The sequence below is a fragment of the Trachurus trachurus genome, assembly GCF_905171665.1.
Source record: "Trachurus trachurus genome assembly, chromosome: 12".
Taxonomy (NCBI): domain Eukaryota; kingdom Metazoa; phylum Chordata; class Actinopteri; order Carangiformes; family Carangidae; genus Trachurus; species Trachurus trachurus.
This window is the reverse complement of record NC_139908.1, coordinates 9,121,211-9,145,141: the sequence shown is the minus strand read 5'-3', so window position 1 is coordinate 9,145,141 and position 23,931 is coordinate 9,121,211. Positions and strand designations below refer to the sequence as shown.

General features: G+C 43.1%; 1 protein-coding gene across 5 annotated transcripts in view; it reads left to right on the top strand.

Moving 5' to 3' along the window:
* Positions 1-23,931, top strand: part of dab2ipb (DAB2 interacting protein b) — a gene marked incomplete at its 5' end in the record, with an annotated part of 91,126 nt that overhangs the window by 42,720 nt on the left and 24,475 nt on the right. For 4 of the 5 annotated variants that reach the window (XM_083983268.1, XM_083983267.1, XM_083983266.1 and 1 more), the window contains 3 exons: positions 11,027-11,180; positions 13,502-13,600; positions 16,354-16,908. In XM_083983268.1, the coding sequence (XP_083839394.1) occupies positions 11,027-11,180; positions 13,502-13,600; positions 16,354-16,908 (808 nt within the window). Of the gene's footprint in view, positions 1-193; positions 307-11,026; positions 11,181-13,501; positions 13,601-16,353; positions 16,909-23,931 lie in introns of those variants that run through there. The other variant, XM_083983269.1, reaches the window with a different exon arrangement.

The following is a 23,931-nucleotide window of genomic DNA, read 5'->3' as shown; positions in this document are numbered from 1 at the left end:
TTCATCCTGATAAAATGTTACTACAGAGTAACTGTGGGCAGGCTTGGCCTAAATAACTGCACTGTCTTTTTAAATGGGATGTGGAGAGGGGTGTGTTAGTAGCAGCAGACATCCTTTGGGAGTGGTGTGGTGTAACTCTGAGGGCAGAGGCTCCAGCCAAGTTCCCAGAGACTCAAAAATAGTCGGGAAAACACTGAGACCAGCCACTAGCGAGGAATGCAACACAAAGTGAAGCTGTGCATTCTGGGGATCCAGCTCGGGGAGCTCGGGATACTGCTGGACCATGTTTCACATATTCAGCCGATCGTAGGTGTCATTTTGTTTTAATACTTTATTCCGGGGTATGCTTGTTGCTGCCGATGGTTACAGCACAGCTGCACGCTGCGGTTTATTGAAACCTCTATCGCTGCATCCACCCACGGTTCACTCCAGACTGTACATTGTGGCTTTTTTTTATCTCTCTGTTATGGGCTACATAATTGCCATTAAGGACCTTCTACAAGTTATGATCTGTGAGGAAAGGTCTGCATAGATAAAGAGAGGGGAAAAAGTGCCGTACAGCTGAATACTTTGAGAGGAAAGTGCTGAGATAAATACTTGGATACGTTCAGACTTGAACATAGAAGTATTCATCGCCAGAGGCAACTCTTGGCTTTGGAGTGCAAATAAGATCTCTGTATTGACAGCATGTTTTACAGTTTAAAACCAATTATGTGCTAAAGCCGCCTCACCTGTGTAAACCTGGTACTAATAAAAATGCAATAATGAAAGTCAGAACAAAGCAGGAAAAGTAGCGTTTGCAGAGATCATAGATGTTTTTTTCCCCTCTATGTTGCGTGGTAGAAAAGTCTCTGTCCTCCTTTCTCCTTGTGAACTTGAGTGTTTGCCTGTTTCTTTGTCCAATGCCACAGGGGTCTTTGAATATTCAGGTCAAGAAGTAAAAAAACACACTTCCTCATCTCCTCTTCTCCTTTGCACATGTTCTTATCAATTCCCCCAGTGCTTAGCAGTTACGCAAGAGAAAAAGCTCTCTTTCTTGTAATTAATTTATATTTTCTTCAATTTTCACTTTTAAGTCAGATACGTTTTTTTCCTCCTCCTCTCTCTCTCTGGTCTATCTTTGCCTTGCGAACATATACAGTAAGAAGACAGCAGTCGTGTAAGCAGGGTCTATAGACAGAGCACATTACCACAGATGCACACACTGTTTTCATGACCTTGGCATGCCTCAAGTATTCTCAGCCTCATGGCCACGACTGAGTCGTTCCCACTGACATGTGACTGTCTTGCCTGTAATAGTCTATTATTGTTGCTATGGAGGTTTTGTGGTTAACACATGCATCTATTTCCACATCACAGCTGATGTGATGAAACGACAAATCAATAATGACTAACGAGCAATGAACGAACCAAATGGGTGATAACGCTAAATTTAAAGTGAATATTTTATTTGTGACTTAAGCGATAACGCCCACAGTAAAAGCAGGGACGGTTAGCGGTGTGATCCTTTCTGCTGCTGTTAGAGGACTCTGTCACCTCTCCAGCCTCAGGGTTGAACAGTGAGGATGGCTGGATGGCCTGAAGCCAAATGATAAGTTACTTAATTGGGCAGACGCTGGCCCAATTAGGGCAGTGTTTCCACTCTCCCCAGTCTTACTCTGGTGATAACTATATTATCATTTCCTCCGTCTTCCACCTCATTCTTCTTCTCTTCCGTGGTATTTTAGAGCAGAATTAATGAGCGCGGTGGTCATAGGTACTCAAAGTGAAAAGCAAAAGGATGTTTCTTTTGTTGTGAGCGCTGTTTAAAAATAATGAATCAGGCCTGACCCGTCAAGGTTATTTTGTTGGCAGTTTCATAGTGGACTGAGTTGGCAGGTTTTTAAAAGCACTTGTAATCATCACAAACGCATACAAATCAGGTATGTGATTCACCTGGAGCTTATTAATTTCCTCACAGCTTGGATGGCTGCAGGAATGTCCTTTAGTACTGGTGGTGGTTATATCTGAACATAAAGAGTATTCACACTCACATTATTCACATTTTGAAATACAGTTCAGAAGTCATTTTTATCCTATGTATGTATTGTCAAATGAAAGTCGTGGCATAAATGTAAATAACACACAATGTATGTTACAACATGCACAAATCAATAGAGTAAAAGTAAAGTACATTTTATTGATTTTGGTTCATTTCATTGTGCTTGTTTGATGGCAGATCTATATGATCAATATCTGGCCCATGACTTTACTGAACCCCACTCAGTTATTAATGGCATGAGGTCAAACATTTTTGTTTCGCTGGTTGAAGTCAAAAACTAGTTCAAACATATAGACTATTACACTATTGCAAGTGGAAAAAGCATAATATTGAATTTTAATAACGAAGTTCTGTGGGACGAATGTCTTATAAACCAATTATCATCATCATACTGGGACTAAATACTGTCTATGACGTTCCAGTGTATTAAATTATCCGTCCGTCATATGAGAAGCATGATTGTATATCTGAAAGAAGACACACTATTCAGTGTGTAAATCATATTAACTGTTCTCTATCACTTATTTCTGCTGAGGGTCATGAAGTCATGAGACAGAATTTCACCACGACAAAAACAAGACTGCATTTATTCTGGTGAAGCCACGTTCAATCATGATGTTTTTTTCCTCTCTCACATGTCACATTAAGTGCATTGTTTGAATCAATACACCAGTCGCACTGTGGCGGTGGCTTCTCCTGAAAGCCATCCGTCATTAGCGTGACATCTGCCCTTTGTCCTCTGACCCCGGCTGCTTTTTAAGGAGTCATTCATTAGAGCGACCTTTGACCTCAATTTAATTTCTCTATCATTGCAATGTGCAGTTTGTGTGGATTATCTCTCTCCCGATCTAATTAGTGTGAATAAAGCTTTGGACAAACACCCAGACGCTACACCCACACACTAAAAACACACATTCCCATTGGTGTAACATGTAGTGTGTAAGTGACATTATGCGCTGATGACCCTCGACCCCCGCGCTTGTAAAAAAGAGACGGAAAATGAGTAAGAAGGACGGCACATCGTGTGTCACATCCTGCAGAGCTGGACGCAGAAATAATTCTCTCATGAAATCACCGCTGCAGATGTTTTAAAAAAAAAACCCGAAACAGTCCTCACAGATCATCGCAGGTAATTTGCATGCTGTGTTTTGCAGCTGCGTGTGTGATCAGTCTGTGTCCAGCGGTTTTCTCGCAGCCAGCTGTTCTGTTCTGAGTCGGCACATGACCTCGGAGCCAAACCTCCAGCCAGCTCGCTCCACGGCAGCGCTTCATAGCTGCGTACCCCTCCCCACCCTCCCTGCAGTGAGCGTCCTAGCAGGTGTTACACTGAATTACCTGCCAGCCTAGCAGGGAGGCTGCACTCTCACTGTAATCAAGCTGTGCGTGTTTGCGTGTGCGTGTGTGTGTGTGTTAGCAGCAGACAGCCTGGCTCGGCGGCTACGTTCGCTCTTCCAACAGTTGTTCTCCAACCACCTGATCTCAGTTACCAGCCAGCTTTTTTTCCCACAATGAAGTGTGTCTGCCAGCGCTCTGAGGCAGGCTTCCCTGCAGACTCCTAAAAAGGGGCCTGGTGCAGCTGATCATTTAGGAGATACTGAATGCTAAAGCTAACTCCCTTTCCTGTGTGCATGCGTGTGTGTGTCTCTTTAGGGGGAAAGGGTGTGTGTGTGTTTGCATGTGCCTCATTCTTGTCTTCTAAAAGCTTTCTTCCTCCCTCATAATGAAAGGCCGTCTTTGTGTGCAGCTATTCCTTCTGTACTTTGAGCTAATGTGTCTTCTCATCTATAGCTCAAAAGTGGTCACACCATGGCTTCAGCTTTTTTATACCCTCCTATTTTGTGCAGCGACGCCTGGGGCAGCATCTCTCTCTCTCTCTCTCTCTCTCTCTCTCTCTCTCTATCTCTCTTTGCTCTTCCTGGCGTGATCTCTCCTTTGTTTTGTGTGCATTAGACCGCTGCCAGTGGAAGAGTCTGAAGAGCAGACGCATCAACTCAGCGCAGGTGCTGCAAAAGCACTAATGCACTCGATATAGACCGGCAACAACTTGACATAGCGCAATTTCTCTACCCCCCCCCCCTTCCGCTATCATTATTATCGCTTTCATAGCCATATGGCACAGCCAATCGGAGCCCGCCGAGGTCACGGATGGATTAGCAGAGTAGGGGGGCTTTTTGTTTGAGTGTCAGACTGGGACGTGGATGTGTGGAAATATTCCTCCTAAGGGTGATTTTGGTAAAAGGGAATGGGAGCGGGGCCGTCACATTAGCTGCTGCACCTCCATCTCACTCTCAAACTCAAACTCAAACTCTTGTGTTTGTCTCCAGAGATCACTCTTCTCTCTGCAGTGTGTCCGACTTCGACAGTGAATGAGTTTTGCTCCGACTTCTTCTCGCCGCCCCTGATTGGAGTTTGGGCTCCAAGGCCTTTAGCCACATGTCAGCAGCTCAGCTCACACATCCACCGTTCTGCACCAGTAGCGTCTGACAGGATCCTCCTCGTCTCTTTCCCTCGCCTCCTCTTGACTACTACTCCTCCTCCTTCTCTCAGTCTCTCGCTGCCGGGGGCCAGGCGTTTGTTTTGTTGTCTATATTCTCCTGCTACCAATCATCCAGCTGTTCAGATGACAATTGACAGCTGGCAGGTTGAGCACGAATCGTATATTTTCACGGTTTTACTGAAAAATCCGAATGCAGATAATAACATGAAATCTGCAAAACACTCCGACACCGACTGCGGGGAGATCTTAACTTCCTCTCTGAGCTTGATAGTGCTTCATTATTCACACGGAGTGCTGAGAAAGACTAACCACATCTGCTTGGATCAAATGAGCGATCAGTCCATGACAGAGCACTCTGCACTGTGACAGACACTTAGTTGTTTCATCACGGCCTGTGGTCCGATCCACTGAGTCAGCGCCAAAGCAGCAGGGAATAATGGACACTTTATTGTGTGAGGCCTGATGCATGAATAATGGCTTATTTGTCCGGTTGCCTGTCTCCGCAGTGCATGTGTTTCATAATCAACCTCGAACAATTACTGTGCGATTGTGTGAGTGCGCAGTATGTGTTTTCACTGTGATGTTTTCCCCACTTTGATGTTTGAGTTGGGACCCAGGTGCTTGCAGAGTGCTTGGTGTTGCTGGCTGGCTGGAGCGTTTTCGCTTTGGAGCACCGTGTCACGCGGCCAGCTGGCTGTTAGGAGAACGTTAAAGGGATAGTTCAACATTTTTGGCAAATTCGCCTATTTCCATAGTAATAGGAGTAGGTTCATTACCTTTAATTGTCGGTGCATGTTGTTTTGAGATCTGGATTTCTGGTGCTGCACATGTGTTGGTGTCTTTGTCTGGAACAGAACTGTGAAAATGAGTTTCCCCTCGGGGACAATAAATCATGAATCTGAATCTGAATCTGAATCTGAATCTGAGATCTGCGGGGCAGAGACGTGAGCTGGCTTACGGTACTTTCGCCTTTCCTTCATCAAACTCATCAAATACACAATCCAACAACTCCAAAACACTCACCACACTATGATGAGCATGATGATCATGATCATGTATTATGTAACATTAAGACACATGAAGCAAATACGCTGAACTACTTGCGCTTTGAAATCACTTCTCCCAGCAGCCGTGTCTGGAATGTAGTTCCAGCTACGCATTTGCCTCCAAAACAACTCTGTTTCATAATGTTACATGATTATTTCATAGTGTGGTTACTGTGCAGGTCACAACTTGTCCACAAGAGTGTTTTGGAGTTGTTGGATTGTGTATTTGATGAGTTTGATGAGGGAAAGGACCATTCGCCTCCATTGTGTTCACTGAGCAGCTTGCATCTCTGTCCCGCTGATCTAAAAACAACATGCACTGACTGACAATTGAAGGCATTGAACCTATAGGGTTTATGGCAATTTGCCAAAATGTTGAACTATCCCTTTAAAGGGACAAATATGATGAAAACTTTGCAGCTCCGCCTTAAGCACTCAGTTATTACACAGCACACGTCTTAAGCACCGTGCTTTAGGACTCACCAGACCATCACAGGCAGTATTTCTCAATATTATTTATCTTGGGACTGAGGCGGAATGTGTCTTCTATACTGAGATATTATATTCAAATGCTGTAATATAGAGGCGTCAGGCCAACACAGAGCTGGCTAATGTTTGAAATGTCCAGGGGGGTTTTTTAACAACACTTTCCCAATGATGAGACAAATCCTCAAAGACGACTCTGAAAGTATTATGACTGCTGCACTATAAAAATGATTTTTAACTTGTCCTGTGTCAGGTGGAGCTCCACTCTCTCTCTCTCCAACCCATTTGCATGATATGGACCATTTTGGTTTAACTTAGGTAAAGGCACAGAAGCACAAATTAAGGCGATGGCTCCAGCCCCCCCACTCCCCCACCCCACACTGTGGCCGTCAAAGGATAATAGCTAATGGACGGACGGATGCATGGATGGAAACGAAGGCTAATGATTTACATCATTTTCATACTCAGACTATTCAGTGGAGCCTCGTTCGCTTTAGGGAAGCATCTGCATTCATTGTGTTGCATTATTTATTTATTCAGGGTTTTGCCTTTAATGTCACATTACATATCATTTATCTAGCCGACACTCGTTACCTGAAGCAACTTAGAATAAGTTCATGTAAACTCTGCGGAGCTAGATGTCGTCCAGACTCGTCAGCGCTCTCATTTGTCATCCCGCACATCTTTGCTTGGCTCCAGTTGTTGGTATGCATGCCTACTGGCACACAAGCCTTGTGTGTTTGTTTGGTAGAGAGCATTATTAACAAGTAATTGCTGTGCCAGTCTGCAAGTGGAGAGCGTATTGATTGTTGTAAATGCTGGTCTAACAGCAAAGCAAAAATAATGTGTAAACACCGCACAGGCCGGCATCCACAGTAAACACCGTTAGCAGGGCGACTAACACCAGGTCTCTTAACTCTGGTATTAAGTGGAGGCCTCTCTAGAGAAGTTATTTCTTAAGGTTATGTCACAGGCTTAACTTTGGTCATTAGGACCATTTCTCTTGTTGGTTCGTATTGTGTTTGGAAACACAACACAAAGAGGGTGTTATTTCCTACGTGAAGATTAACACTACTTCACATGTGCGATAACGCGCTGCTGTTGTTGTTGTTGTGATTATAGTGAAGTAATACATACCCTTGATGCAATCCTGGACAATGTGGACTTTCAAAGCACTGTTATTTGGAGTTGCACTGCATTAATTCAGCCTATCTCGAACCATCAGTACAAATATAGTCCCTTGCGGTGCAGCCAGCTGGCCGGCAAGTCAGTGTGTTAGAAGTCTAAGTGCTCTGACGCCTGTATGGGCCCGAGGTTTCAGACTGTATCAGATCCCAGACAGGCTATCAGATGAACTCTTTTTACAGGATGCAGAGACAAAGCGCACTGGGTGCAGTCCAGACACACTCAGAATCCATTACTCCGCTCTGCTCTCTCCGGTGCTTACCCCTAACTGAGTTTCTATTGAACCTTAGTGGGGCACAGTGAATCTAGTTCTCAAACTTGGCTCCATGTAGCAGCATGAATTCCTAAATAGTGAATGTGCACCGACATCACCGACCAGTGATGTGTGCAAATGATGAAAATCTAAAATGTCAGAGGTAACTCAGTAACACTGATGCAGAGGAACAGTATCCACTTTATTTTTCACTGTCTTGTTGAGCACTGTATTCACCAATCAGGATATTCTCAGTGATTATATTCCTCCTCATTCTAATCTGGATTAATTTAAAGTTAAAAAAGCGAAGAAGTTTATATAGCTAATAGGTTACAATTGATTTTCATTTGATGTTTTTTTTTTCAAGCAATATCACAAAGTATGACTCTGCTGCTTCTACTGTAATCATATCCTTCATACCACGCTGCTGCATCATGATCGAGAATAGCATCGCTGCACAGAACAGCAGTTTGAGTCCAGATGGGGGTTTTTGTTTCATGTCGCCAACTCCTTTTATCGCTTAAAAAATGGGGGTGGGGGGTCAGAAGTTCATTCATTAAAATCGCAAATGGCAGCAATGAAATGCCATGGCATGTTAGAGGTATTGGTGCTTAAATAATTGTGTAATCCTGTCACATCCTCCAGAAGGTATTTGCATAAATGTACCTGATGGAAACAAGCATCCATTTGCATTTTATTTTGAATGAATTTCAGAAAAACACTCGAAGCTTGTGCAGCGTCGTTACAGAAACAACCCTTTTCTTATAGAAATACAAATGTTTTCGCAGAAACGTTTCATCTGTTTATCTCCCCAAACATAAGATATCGCTCTGCCTTTTTCCGCAGCATCCCCTGTAATCGTGACAAGGTTCTTTTCAAAGACTGTTCTTAATGGCCTGACCTTTTCAAGTCTGTATTTTACCATAGGTCTTTACATAATTCAGTTTCCTATGTAGGAGCCACTTGAAGTTTCTGAGGGGTCAGGGGCAAAAGCATCTGAAATATTTAAGTAGCTCCGAAAGAAGCCCAGAAAAACGAAGAGAGGCAGAGTGATTGGCAGCCAAGAGAGGATAGAGCGGGTAAACAAAGTTAAACAGATGAGCAGAGTAGTGAAAAAAGAGAGTAAGATGGAAAGATGTATACCAAAGAATCCACATAATAACCTCCCCCCCCACACACACACTACCACCACCACCTCAGGTAAACACTGACAGAGAGAAAGAGGGATGGAGGCTGAGTATTGGAGAATTGTCAAGGACAAAGGAGGACATTTACCGAGAATAGACGATGCAGGGGGAAGGGAACCACAGAGTATAGAAACGACAACGACAGCAGCAGCAGCAGGCCCTGCTTGTAATGCTGCTTATTTACAGAGGCTGACAGAGGCAGTGTGTCATACTGGGTGATATAGAAGTTATGAGCAGATTTCACATGCCAGACAGTCTTTCATTGTCATTGTAACAAAGTGGCCCACAATAAGCTGTAAATTACACGTTACAGTACAATTTAATACAGTGCCATACAGATGACAGGCGGCATTATTATTCATCAATTCATACTTTCTCAGCCTCCCACCATCCCCACTGACACTAATGTTCTTATAATACGATATGCTGAGGAGAGAAGAGAATTATAATAGGAGAACAAAGTAAAGTTGCATTCCTCTCTCTTTGGCAATTTGTCCTCGCAACATGCAGAGTATTACTCCAGAGGATCTTGCTCTTGGCGAGCCGAGCTGGCTTCAAGCTCCACTCCATCTTCACAGGAAGAATCCCTGCTTCCCATCAGCTGGGGCTAAATATCAAAAATGTAATTGATAATGCTCGCACGGGTCGTTCCCTTTGGATGTTTGGAGACCGTGCACAGAAAGTTCCCATCCCTTCCTGTCTCTATCAACACATCCAACCAGAAAAAAACCTGTTTCACCCTCCTCTCTGCTTCTTTTACTCGCTCTCTGTTCTGCCCGGTACCCAGGCAGCCAATCACAAAGCAGAGCTAGGTGCAAGCACACTTTTCCTCTGCAGCTATAGAAAAGGCTAGGAGCGACTAAAAACTGGATTCTCACATGCACAGCTATCCTTGAGCTGTTTGCACCTGTTGTAGTGTGTTTCCTTTATTTCAAAAGGGACGAAATTCACCGCTCTGTGTGTGTATGTGTGTGTGAGTGAGTGAGTGAGATATGAAACAAGATTACTATCCACTCCACATTGGACAGTGGTGGATTTCACAACAAAGCTATGCATGCATTTGCTAATCTGTCATTACGGTTGCTGCATTTTTCCTGGAATGCTCTTCCATTAGTCCGCAGAAGAGACATACAGTACACACACACACACACACACACACACACACACACAGATTTACACACATGCATTAGATTAGTGTGTAAGCTGTCCACAGAGGGCACCATTGAAAGAATACTCTCTCTCATTACACCAGCAATTGACCCTCTGTCTGCTGCATCCTGCCAGCATCTGAGTGTCAAGGGCTAATGTTTATGTGACTGCTTACATCCCCCCACTAGCAATATTTAGCTTTTCATCCTCTTATCAGCGCCAGGCTGGACTGGAGCATGGATAAGGGTGGTGGTGGTGGTGGTGGGCTGCTGTTTGACAACAATTCTGGTCTGGGCATCTCACATCACGACACGTTTGAGAACAATAGAGCTTTAAATACTTAAACAATAGCTGTTGTCGTCGGGCTTTTAAAAGCTGAACAATAAGGATTATTGTACTAGCCTTATATGTACTGTATAAACACTACATGGAGGGGGGCATTAGCTCCTTCCTGGTGACAGTCACTCACTCTCAACGACATCAACAGGGCGACATCAAACACAGCAAACAGTGAAAAGCTCTTCACTCTGACTCCTTATATTCTCTGGCTAATAAATGGCCAGGCACTGGGGCTTCAGGGTCGTCTTTGTGACAAGGCTGAATGCTCTCTGAAGTGCACTGTGAGCTCTTGTCATAAATGTCTACTCCTCTTCATTGCCCTATGAGAACAGTTGTGTTTGTGTGGTTTTTTGTTCATCATTTAAAGCCCCAAAAAACTAAAAAAAAAAAAGCGCAGTCATCCTGGAAATTTCTCAAAGCCGTGACCATTAGTGATAATCAATGACGCAAACTACTTCCTATTCATAGCGGTTCCTCTGGACCAGTTTGCAGCACAGCTTGACTCAAATCTTTCTCGCTTTTTTGATTCTTTCATCGATGTTCAGAGTTGTAAATTAGAAGTCATAGTGCATCCATTAGCGTAGAAGTGAGTGCACGAACATGTGTTCACATACAGTTGTGTGCACGCTCTTCCTGCTGAGAACTCGCTGACTTTGAGGCAAGCGGAGCTTCCTCTCTTCGTCATCCTCACACTGTGTTTCTTCACACTCACCATGTACGCTCGCTAATACGTGCAGTGCATATGCTCCCTCTTTCTTTCTCTCTCTCTCTCTCTCTTCTGCTTCCTCCACTCAGTCTCTGCAGGGTGACTCAGTTCTCTTGCTCTTCTTTTTCCACTCTTAGATCTCATCTGATGCCAAGGCTGAAGGAGTCTCGCTCCCATGAGTCATTGCTCAGCCCCAGTAGTGCTGTGGAAGCCCTGGACCTAAGTATGGAGGACGAGGTTATCATCAAGCCCGTTCACAGCAGCATCCTCGGGCAGGACTACTGCTTTGAGGTGAGGGGGGGCACACACACACACAAATACGGCACATGCACACATGTACACACTCATCCTCCACAGTCCTACAGCACAGACCCTGCGTCATTTAACTGTTCACGCACAGCTACACATCCAATGTTGCTATGGAGTTATTTCAGCCATCTAAAGTAATATTCATGTTCATTTTCTGGATACACAATGTTGGGTTAGTGCAGTGTTTTTCAACCTTGGGCCTGGAATTATTAAAATTATGATTAAAAATGCCACAGACAATATTAAACAACTATATTCAATATTTTAACTTTCTTGAATATAAATCAAGTTCAAATAAAATGCAACATATAAAAATATCTGAGCTTGCACTTCTTGATTGAGGGCTGGGATCACGGTGACCAGAAATGTGTGCTGTCAAAATGGGGTCATGAGCCAAAAAAGGTTGGGAACCACTGGGGTAGTGACATCTATAGTTTATGTAAAGCTTGCATATATCAATATATAGGATAAATAACTGCAACTGATCATTTCTGTGTCTTAAAATCTGTATTAAAACATTCAAGATGCAGCATACACTGGTTACGAAGCATCCAGCCACCAACCTTAGGCGATCATTTTATATCAGCAGTGACTCAAATGAGTTTGTTTAGTCTGAAAGACGTTTGGGTCTTTGAGCTCATTCTTTTGTCTTTTACCACCCATAACTTTTTCTCTCATCACTCGCATCAACTCCAGACTCCAGAAGAGATTTTAAAACTCACTGTACTGTAGACCTGCTCTGCATCACGTACAGTAGCAGTCAGATTAATGCAGCGACTAGCCGGGGAACAAAGTGGAACATTTACCTGCTAATGAGCCACATTTGACACCCAGAGATCAAAGCAGAGCGAATACATTGGACTTACATTAATCAACCAGACACATGACTCAGAATTAATGCTAATGTTGCTCCATGTCTGCTGGGTGTGAGTAGAAAGGCAACTGTTGGCCAACACGCTCACCACAACAACTTTAGAGGGTGACTGTATTCGTTAATGTTGTGTTTACAGCTTGTTCTTTTGCATGCATTACTGTACAAGTGCAGAGAAGAAGCTGGAGATTAAAACTTTCAGAAGTTTGATTAGTTTGCTTTTGGATTCTAGGTCATCTGAACTTATGATGCTGATTTGTTCCCAATTTCAATAATTCATTTTAAGTTTGTTACATCTCTACATTCTGGGTCCTCACAGAGATAACGGCGAAAAACGTTCATTACAGCCTCCAGAAGTGCATCAGCTCGAGATCCAGTTTCTGGCCACATATGACAAAAAATCTTTGTCTTTGAAGAGAGGAAAACAATATCATTCAAATTTAAAAGAATAATGTGGTCTAATTGAAACTAATGGCCGCAACAAATCTACTTTATTGTCGAATTATTCAGGAGACTGACACTTTCCTAAGTTGAGTGCACCATTAACAGAAAACTTTGACATTTGAATTAGTAGCTGGGGAAAAAACACTTTTCTCACCTCACATCAATATTGCAACTGCACTTCTTGACTTGATTGGCTGCTGATGGCCAATTGTAGCCGAAAGTTCAGCTTTTTGAGAAAAAAAAAACAAAAAAACACATGAACAAGTGACAAGCAAGCAGTTACATTTTCCTGGTTGGAGGAAATATGGAAGTAGAGAAAGTAATTTGTCGAGTTGCAGGCTGTGTGAACCCTGATGTGTCCTCATTATCATAAGACTAGAAATTAAGAATTCACATGTATGGTATTGTATGTGTGTACAAGCATGTTAGTCATAGTTGGTGATCCTTCAGGAGCCTCAGAGGGAAATAAATGACTGACTACTTTTGTATCCTCCACTGCAGAGACTAGAAATCTCCACTAATCTTTATTATCCCGCTCATTACATCATTTTCTCTTTTCCTGCAGTTTCCTGCTCTCTCTCTCTCTCTCTCTCTCTCTCTTTCCGTCCCTCTGAGCACTTTTTAATCACTCCGTCATCACCCAGCCTACCAAGCTGTCATCTCTCTCCCTTTGTCCATTCACACCGCTCAGTCACTCCTCGGCACTGCCAAGTCATCCTCAGTCTCCTCATATCCACCATTGTGTGTGTGTGTGTGTGTGTGTGTGTGTGTGTGTGTGTGTGTGTGTGTGTGTGTGTGTGTGTGTGTGTGTGTGTGTGTGTGTGTGTGTGTGTGTGTGTGTGTGTGTGTGTGTTTTTGATAAGCTCCTTTGCCGTCACAGAAGTGGTGTTTATGAAGTTCGGTAAAGCCATTTTTGTTCCACTTCATCTCGCTGCCATTGTTATGCATTAAAGCCTTCATTTTCTTTCTCTCTGTGTCCCGCCGGTAGGTCACCACCTCCACGGGAAGCAAATGCTTTTCCTGCCGTTCATCAGCCGAGAGAGACAAATGGATGGAGAATCTGAGGAGAGCGGTGCAGCCCAACAAGGTGAGGATGTAAATACACGGCGGTAGGGATGAGACTGTGTGAAGTAATCAGCATTAATAAGTTCATATATACACACACGTGTCCCATTTCCAAACTCCCAACCTTGCAACACCGAGATATATATATATGATATTGACACTGTGTCGTAAGTCGTGCAGAAACACAGTCTGATATAGTTTACATCCAGCTGTGCTCATCCTGCACTTCCTGAACCATACGCCTCGGGAGCAGAGGATGCAGAGGTTGCATCGCCGAACGTGGCGAAGACTCCCAAAGTGTTTTCCTCTTCTTGTGAATGGATGCCATCTGTAATCTTGACAAACACAGCTGTGGCAGAGGGAGTGTGGCAATTTCAAGCCAAGAAAATAGTCCTAATCTTACAATGTCTGTGCTCCTTCATCTGTCATTATTTAGCAAATTAGTCACTAATTAGAAGTTTCTTGAAAGAAAAAAGAAAAAAAAAGATCCCTAATAGCACTGGAGTCTTTCTCCTCCTCTCTCTTGGCAAGAATGCGTGATATCTGTCTCTTCTCTATTTTTGCTTGTGCATCTTTAATTATTTTATGATTTTGAGAGATTAGATGCTACACAGAGTTTTCTGGCAAATACAAGAACTGGAGACACATACGGAAATACTGAAAATAGAAGTTTTATTGAATAAAACACACAGAATGTCACTCGCATATTACAACTACAACTACTCCTTCAGCTCCTATCACCACCTAGACTGCCAGTCCTACCACCACCACTACTACTACTACTACTACTACTACTACTCCTCCTCAAAGGCTGGATCCAAGATGAAAGCAAAACATGAAAGTGAACTGCAGTATGTTTATACCAAGAGCTATATCCACGCAGCAAAGGCATCAAGATCAATCAAGTCTTTTTATTCTTTTATATATACTGCTCCAAAAAGACATAAATCTTGATTACTTCCTACACATGGATCAACAAAGGGACAAAAAAAGACGTTACAACCTGTTGGACTTTGTACTTTTGGTCAGTCCTTGTCATCATGACTTCACAATAAAGTCACTGTTTCTGTTTCTGGTGTTTGGTAGAAGGAGTTAGATACGGATATCTTAAAACAACAAAGGAAAAAATAGTTTAAATCATACCTTACGTAATCAATGCAACTGAATCAATGCAGCACCTTTTTAGCTGAGCTCCTGGATGATATAATTGTGGGTAATTATGATAATAGGCAATTGAGGTGAGGAAGTTCTATTGTTGCGTGGATGAAAAGACGCGCATAGAAAAGTTAACTTTCTAATTGTACTGTAAGTATAGAGCGTCTTCATTTTGAGTCGGAAGTAAACATGGGGGAAATTTGAATCCAGCCCTCTGACTTCAGGGAGATGAGCGCTGCAAAGAGTTAAGGTGTCAAAGCTGAAAAAAGAATATGAAGATACAGAGTCAGAGAGGATCCAGGGACAGAGAACACAATGTTTATGAAACATTGTTGATTTCCTATTTCGTTGGTTCAAGCGGTGGAGCTGTCCTGTCCCATTTGGCTGCCGGCTGACTCAGCACATGAATCATACAAGTCAAGTTATCTGGCATCTTTTGAGGATATAAATAAAGAAAGGGAAGCGATTGCTAATCACTGTCGGCGTCTGTAGGAGGTTTGTTCTCTGGATTTGTGGAGGCTGGACCTGGAAACTGGAACGAGAGCAAGAGCAAGAGCTCGTCTTGAGATTTTTTGGTGCAGGGATGTGACATAACCAGACACGGATTAAGAGGAGGAACTTGACATCTGTGGATGCATGGGTGAAAAATGTGGGAATTCAGAGTGAGGGGAAGTGGAGCGATGTGGCATTTCTCAAGGTTTGATGTTTTTTTGGAGGACAGTAGAGGGGGAATAAATGTGCCTTTTTTGTTTTTATAAAGTGGCAGATGGAATCGGCCCTGACCTGTTATTCTGAGGGCTGTGAAAATTGCCACTGCTTTGCTGTTTCTTGGCGGGGTCAGTAAAGTAGCCCTGGCATTTACCAGAGATTTGAACCAGCAGAGTAGGAAAACCCAACTATTTTCTGTAAGAAGGCGATTGTACTGTAAAAGACAATCCTCCTGCCCCACACATGTAACACTTAACAAAAGAAAAGATGATATGTTTTTCAGTTCAGAAACACCACATATGAATGGGAAATAGAAATGTGTTTGTGACACGCATCCAGATACTCTTGAGTTGTCACAAGGATATTTCAGCATTCAAAGGCCCTTTTCGCGATTATGAAAGGCTCTGCTATTTCTCTCTAATAAATTTCATTATTAGCTTCTCTCCTCCCCTCTTCATTTCCAGCGGTAGGTTTCAAGGCACTCTGAATAATGGGCCCCACTTTTGGTAAAATCAATTGATGACATAAGAATGGGTTAGCACTCTGTGAAATAATGTAGGAGCGAGATTTCGTAGCTCTTTAAAGACTGGAAACGGAAGACATAAAGGCTTTTTAAATTCAACGACCACTGACGCGTTTTTTTTTTTTTTCTTTTTTCTTTTTTTTTTTGAGGCAGGTTATCAGTTTTTCTGCTGTTACTTTACACACTTTACACATTTTATTTTTATACTTTATATATTTGTAGATTTATACTAGATCTCGAGGTTGGATTTTTTTTTTTTACAGAGGGCATCCTCCTCTGAGTGAAACTGTCATCTCTTCTTTTTCTTGAAGATTTCAGTGGTGTTGTTGGCAAATTTGTTTTTAAAAGACCTCACTAAACCTCCACCTGTCATCTCCCCCTTTCTACAGGACAACAGTCGTCGGGTGGAGAACTTGCTGCGGCTGTGGATCATAGAGGCCAAGGACCTGCCTGCCAAAAAGAAATACTTCTGCGAGCTCTGCCTGGATGACTCGCTCTACGCTCGCACCACCTGTAAGCTCAAGACTGACAATGTCTTTTGGGGAGAGCACTTTGAGTTCAACAACCTGCCCGCCATCAAGAGCATCACGGCGCACCTCTACAAAGACACGGACAAGAAGAAAAAGAAAGATAAAAACAATTACATCGGACTCGTCAACATCCCCGTGGCGGCCGTCACCGGGCGGCAGTTTATGGAGAAGTGGTATCCAGTCAGCACGCCCAACCCCCCCAAGGGCAAGACATCTGGGCCCATGATTAGGATCAAGGCTCGCTATCAGAGTATGAACATCCTCCCCATGGAGATGTACAAGGAGTTTGCAGAGTACACCACCAATAACTACATGCTGCTGTGCTCCGTGCTCGAGCCCGGGATTAGCGTCAAGAACAAGGAGGAGATGGCGTGCGCGCTGGTCCACATTCTGCAGAGCACCGGCAAGGCCAAGGTTAGTACCAATAAAATGATTTATTTCCTTCCCCTCCCCCACTTTTGCCCTCTCAATGGAGAAATACCAGATAAAAAAAAAAAAAAAAAAAGAAAACCAGCAAATCATACCATTATCTTTCCATCAGGTACTGACAAAACAGTGTAGAAGCACTCAGAGGTTAACCAGTCCTCCGCCTCCCGCTCATCTTATGAACTATTGACCCTTCGCAGCTGTAATACAGAGCAGACAAAGACCAGACAGAGAGGTGATTTCCTCCTGCTGCACCAGCCTGTATTACATTTTTAACTCAAGCTAATCCTTTACATGTATCCCCTGCAGTGCTTCACGGCATACTGATTCAGGACAGAAGCACAATATATCCACCGCTGTCTGCAGCACTGCGAGCACGAGGAGATTAGTCTACCGCGGCAGGAGTTAAGTCTCCCATGACAGCGGGCTGTTTGGACTCAAGTAATCTTCCATCCATCCAAAATAGCCACGTTTTACTTTGCTTCGATAGCGCAGCGTTTGTCTCCACAGCAGTAAAATATACTGTACAGGTGCATCTCAATGAATTGGAATATCATGGGAAAGTCCATTTCCAGTAGTTCAATTCAAACAACCTCAACCAAGTATTGAGTGCATTTCCATATAATTCATTCAATTGGTCTTTTGTAATCATCAATTAGTCTTCATTAAATGTAAGCCATAATCATTACAATTAAAATAAATTAAATAAACAAAGACATTAGATGTTTCATTCTGTGTGTAATGGAGCTATATAATGTATCAGTTTCACTTCTTGAATTGAGTTACTGACATGAACAAACTTTTCCATGATATTCTAATTTATAGAGCTGCATCTGTAGATATGAGAGGGAAACATCTTACTGTATATGGATGAAAAACTATTTCTATTAATCAATCAAGCAAGAGTCACTTAAGACCTTTTTATGCAGAAAAAGAAAAAACATGAATTCACTTCAGGTACAGATTTGCTGCCGTCCTCAGTGTCGCATCAGGCTGCAGCATGAACCTCCGTGCCCTCTCTGCCTCGTCAGTTCCCGGTGACAACTCGTACCTCAGTTTAGCTTCCTCGACAGCGTCTCATCAGCAGAACTTTGAAACTTTCCGTGACTTTATCACGGATCAGTGAAATGATGTATGATTAGTGCTTAAGAAGTGATGTCTATCCACACTGTACCACCAGTCTGCCGGTTTAGGCACAGCAGCGCTGATAGCTGCTGATTGATGGGGGGAGAGGGCCCCTACTGGTCCCTGAAGAGACAGTCACATCCTTAATTACTTTCAATTAATCCCCACCCTCCGAGCAAAGCACTAAAACTTCAACTTTCTCTCTTACCTCGCTATATTTTCCCCTCCCAGTAGGATTTCTTGCTGGCTGGGGACACGCTGCTGGTAAAACTGCTCTGGTGCCAGAGATGTTGTGTAAAGATTTGCTAATCATGAGGGAGACCTTCAAACAATGTCCTCACTTCATCTGTGTACTAAAAAGAAGGAAAACATGAAAAATCCTTTCAGTACAAGTGTTTTATTTGTGTGTGTGTGTGTGCATAGCTGTAAAAACAGAGAAAAGCTGCATTTGGCTTCAGACGAATAGTTGAGCGGCGACCTTTGGACTGACGTAAACAGGAAGAATTAATGAAAGCAGCTGTCGAAACGTTGGAGCGTCAGTGCTGTTAGTTACTGCTAGATTTCTTTTTTTGAAAAGACTTTCATCATTCAAGGCGCTGTGAAGTGGTCTGACATATTTAGGCAGCACACGCACACACTTGAGTGCACGTTTTTTTTTTTTTTTCCTTGAGCCTTGATGGATAAAGCACTCACGTCATGCCAGGCACAGCGCGCACTAGTCCCACCAACAAACCACTTCTCCTTAAAATATTCCCGAGGCCTAATTAGGATATCCTCCTCTGCTGCATAGATGTTTTAAATACACATGTCTCTGCCGCTTTTTGGATGGTTTGCTCGTCTTATATCCAATGATTGTTCTTTTTTTTCCCTTCCACGTCTTGGCAACATGAGGTGCTGTTTCTGAATGCCGGTGAGCTATAGTTAGAAATCAGGCAACTTGAACAAAGATAAAGAGAAATCCTATAAGCCTGGTTTCATTGTTTGCCTGCAAAGAGCCTTTGGTTATTTACCCTCCTCCTTGCTATTGTTGTGTTGTCTTCTAAGTATCTCGTCTCACATCCAACCTGTGAGTCTAAATCAGTCATCGCCGGAGTGGCTTTCAGTCGTTTGCAGCAGAAAAGCAGACTATGCATTACAGCTGCATTAGATAAGTCACAAAAAGCCTCTTCTACACCCAGAGAGAGGGTGAACGGGAGGTGAAGATGCAGCAGTAAACTCTTTGTAGCCGGAGTTGTGCAGATGTGCATCGTGTTTAATCAGCTGTGCACAGGTGGGAAACAGCTTCCGAATGCAGCTGGCGATTGTCAAGAGATGCAGATTTGCAGGTTGTAACGACCATTAGTATGCAACACTTCCAACACTCCCGCTTTCTTCCCCGTGTCATTTTATCACACATCACCAAATAATTACACCCCGACTATTCTGCTCCGTTGCACACCCACTCCTTCTCCCTTGTTCTCTCCCCCACTTTCCGTCTTTGTCTTCCCCTCATCTCTCTTTCACGCTTGGTTGCATCTGGAGGCCAAAGCTCTCTGGAGAGATGTCATTGCTGATGTTGTATTGATGTCTGGATGCATTGGTGAGCACGACGGGCACGCCCTGCATCGCTGCTCAGATGCTAACTCTACACGCACACACACACCTATATCTGATCACAAGACATTAGCAGGTGATTGCAGGTCATTTATTCAATTTTATGCATGAACAAGTCGGGAGGCAGTTGTATTAAGATGAATGTGCTGTAAGAGAGTGCAGGATTAGGTCAGAGTTGCACACTATGGCCATAATAAACCCTCTACTTTTGTTTTTAGCTGATTTTATTTGATTTTTAAAGCCTTAAGAAGCAGCTGAAATGAAATTGAAAAATCCGATCGTAATACTTCTGCTGATTTCCTGTGCAGGGAAGGTCGCCGCACCGGGTCATCTCCTCCCCCGGTGAGACCCGCTGTTATGTCTGCACACACCCAAACAGAACTATTAGAAGCTCCACTGTAACAATAACAGGCTCTCTGCTGGGTTGGAAATGCCTGGAGAAAGTTCACCTTTCTTTCATCTGAAAATATCCACTCTTGGCATGAATCCTCTCGCGTTATTGATCTTAGTCTTCTCGACGCCTCAACCCTAGGGAAGATTATGTTCTAATTTTTAGCCGCTGCTCCTCTCAGCCGCCGCCCCGACCCGTTGGAAGCGACGATAAGGAGGATTTATCCTCATGATAACTGGCCAGAGGAGGGTGGTGCTCCGGTTATTATGCTGTTGCGTTTTTATGTTACTGCTCCTGGAGGTAAACTAACAGCCCTGCTTAAGAGGAGCGAAAATATGTGAGCCTCTCCTCTCTATCCTCCATCCTCCGTGGTAAGTTGTTGTCAGCCCGCAGCACAGCTCCAGTTATGTTAAGCAGCACAAGCATTATTAATGCATACAGCGCTGTCATCAGTGGGCAGTGATGCTCATCACCGCAGCTGTTGCACGCAGCCACAGTTTGTCGTACGTATGTAATACGGTGTGACAGATGATTTACTAACGTGACATCGCGGGGGGCTCTGGCGGTGCTGGGATTTCTTTTCTTCTTTTTTTTTAGCTTTGAATAAATCAGTTGTCCCCTGAGAGGCTGAGAGTATTCATCACATGCTGCTTGTCAATACCCTCAGTATTACAGCATATTTGATTCTGACAATAACCTGTAGGTTTCTTTATAGCGGCCACCAGACTGTTTAATAACCGTGATCTTTATTGACAACATAAGAGGTAAACCCGCTTTTGATTAAAAAAGATGAGCGGTGTTGGAGGGAGAGGGGCACGTAGAGTTCAGTCGATGTCAGCTCGTCATGAAGCCATAGATCTACTGGACTATACAGCAAAACAGGAAATGAGACCAAAGCACTTCGTTTCACTTGCCCTCCTCATACGGTAGTCTCTCCCGTACAATTTACACTACAAAAAAACAGTGCAGCAACGCGTTGACGGACTGTTTAATAATTCCAGCTTGATTTGGCAGCGCAGAGTGAAGCAGGAGCAGAAGGTGAAAAGCAGCCAAAAGAGAGAAAAAAGGTGAAGACACCAACAAAGAGGAGGAGAGCTGAAGGAGGACAGGGGGGTGGACAGCACTTAGAAAAATGTAGTTTCACCTTGCAGCAACACATTGTCTGGATGCGGAGCCAAGCAGCAGCAGCAGCAGGCTGCACAGGGAAACATCCAGCTCTACAGTGATGCTCAACACATCGATCCAAAAACCTCTTGATGTCTCTGTTGGCGCTAAGATTATATTCACTCCACTGTCTCTCCTCGCCTCTCCTCTCTCCATGTCTGCCTCATATACTATATATTCACTTTCAATTGTTAATATACATTTATTTACTTATAGTATTATTAAATGCCTGACATAATATATAGAAATCACTGCTTAAACTGTTTAGAAATCGAATATAAAATCAAAACATTGAAAACCGTGACTTCCCTTCATTGCTTCCTGTCCTTTGGCAACACGCTGAGCTTCACCCCCAGTTAAGTTCAATTTTACTAGCGTGTCCAAATGGGTCACTGATTGGATTGTCCATGTTTTCCTTTGCCTGGAGGAGTCAGTCAGTCAGTCAGCACAAACATTTGGCTCATACGTTGTGCAGCATTCGCAGCCACTGGCAGACAGTTGTTCATCAGGAGAGTTTAAAAAATAGATGCAATATCCTTCTGCCGTCTCCTCGCAGAAATCTAGAAAGTCTTACCTCTCCATTTAGCCAACTCTTGCTGCGTGACTCAGTGGATGGCAGTGATGAATCTTACCAATCTGAGTGATCCCTTGACTTTTTCTCTACGCTACCAACATGTTGACATTAATGGTTTTGAGCTATTGCCATGAAATTTTTGTGCAGACATTCATGCAGCCCTTAGGATGAATTATTAATAACTTCTGTGATTCTTTAACTTAATATCTAGTCTCATCATTACAGTAAGTCTTAATTCTGAATTGTCCAAAACAAGTTATGACTAAATTGCTGCAGAACTAACCACATTAACCTGAGTTTGACTTTGTGTTTAGTTCATGTTGGCATGCTAAGATGACATCATAAACAATTAATCTGAGTTTGTGCATGTGCAGCTGTGCAGCCTCAAGGAGCTGCTAGTGTGAGTGAGGACTCATTTTAAACATATCTCTGAGGCATAATCAGCATTTTAGATGAGAGAATATCACTTATACCTTATGCCACCTTGCCTGGAAAGGCCTTGAAAAAGTGTTAACCATCTGGAAGCGATTTTCCCAAAAATATTTTTCACTTAATGGATCTTAATGTCATGTTAAAGCAGCCAAAATGTCCCATTTGATGATCAAATATGGATTACACAGCCTTGCACGCTGATGGTATTAACATTCAATAAATACACGACTTGCAGCCGCACAGAAATACACACGGACCAACGTGGGAAATGCACACAGCAAGGCAGCAAACATGGTGTTTGGAAGCTGATGACACTTGCCGTAAGACCCCCTCCAGTCAAACCTGTCGTCATAGTGATCACGTGCACTCGCAGCTAAATCAAGAGCTCTGCAGCCTTTCCTGTTTTTTTGTGTGTTGAATGACAAGCGCGAGTGCCTATGGGAGGAGCTGCTGCTTCCATTTCCATTTGGCCTCCAGTCCTCCATCAACCCAATGTGACCCTCACAGGAAGAGCTGCAGGCTACAGCGCTGTAATACTAGCTACCAGTCTCTAGAGGAGGAGTCCAGGGGAGGCAAAGAGAGAGATGGAAAGATGAGGAGAGTGAAGAATGGAGTGGCTGGAGTGGTTCCTGTTTTCTCCCCCTGAATCTTTCTTCAGCCTTTTTGCCTCAGGCTGGAAAAAAACCAGGCTCATCAATCAGTAGAATTGTTAATGTTAAACGGGTTTCTATTTTCCCCTCACTTTCACTTCTCTTCTCTCACCTATCTATGACAGTTCTCCAATTACTGGGCCCAGACTTTGTAATTTCAAATGGCCCAAAAAGTGTACACTGTATGTATACACACTTCAAAACATCAACAGGTGATTTCCATTTTATTTTTTTTCTAATGGATCCCATTACTTCCATCGTCCATCAATTCTCCAGTAATGGGTTTTGTCTTTGTTGTTCGCAGCATAAAAAAACAATCTACAAACAAAGTATAAGCATTTACGGCAATATGAAAATCTTTATTCACGCTCTGATGGATACAGCGGGAATATACAGTAATACTGGCAGATGAAACATTTTCTTACATTAAAATATCAGGTCAGCAGCAGGACACCCTGAAGACAAAGCCAGCACTTGTGTGAATACATTTCAACATCTTGTTTTAGGTCATATGAGAACATCATAATTTATCCATCACTTTAGCGCCATCCTTTTTTTTTTAGATGTACTGTAACACAACACAAAGTCCATTGCAGAACATTCAGGCAGAGTTGAATGGATTTCATTTGATAACTGAACTCTCAGGTACAGACTGTTTTTGAAGAGGTTGAATTGGGAAGAAAATATTCTCATGCTTTTTCTTGCTCCAGTATTATCCTTTTAAGGTGTTTTCATTGCTTTCAGTCTTGTGTTTGTCTTCTTTATATTACCATAGAAACACTCTGAAAAAACATCTGTGCATAAACTTGACCCTTTTTTCTTCAGTTTTCTCCCTTTTCTCTCTCAGACTTTATGTTCAGGCTTTTCAAGCAGTTGGAGAACTTGTCATTTCAAACCCTCTCACTGCGTCCTGGTCTTTGTTCAGGTTTGTCTGACAGCGCGTCAGCGTGAGAGACACTCGCAGTGATAATCTCGCAGATGATGTTGTTGTTTCTTCAAACTTCAGTGGGTTTTCAGATAATAAAACGTTAAACTGGCCGCACATTGTGCAGCAGAATAATGCAAACCATACAGTACTGTAG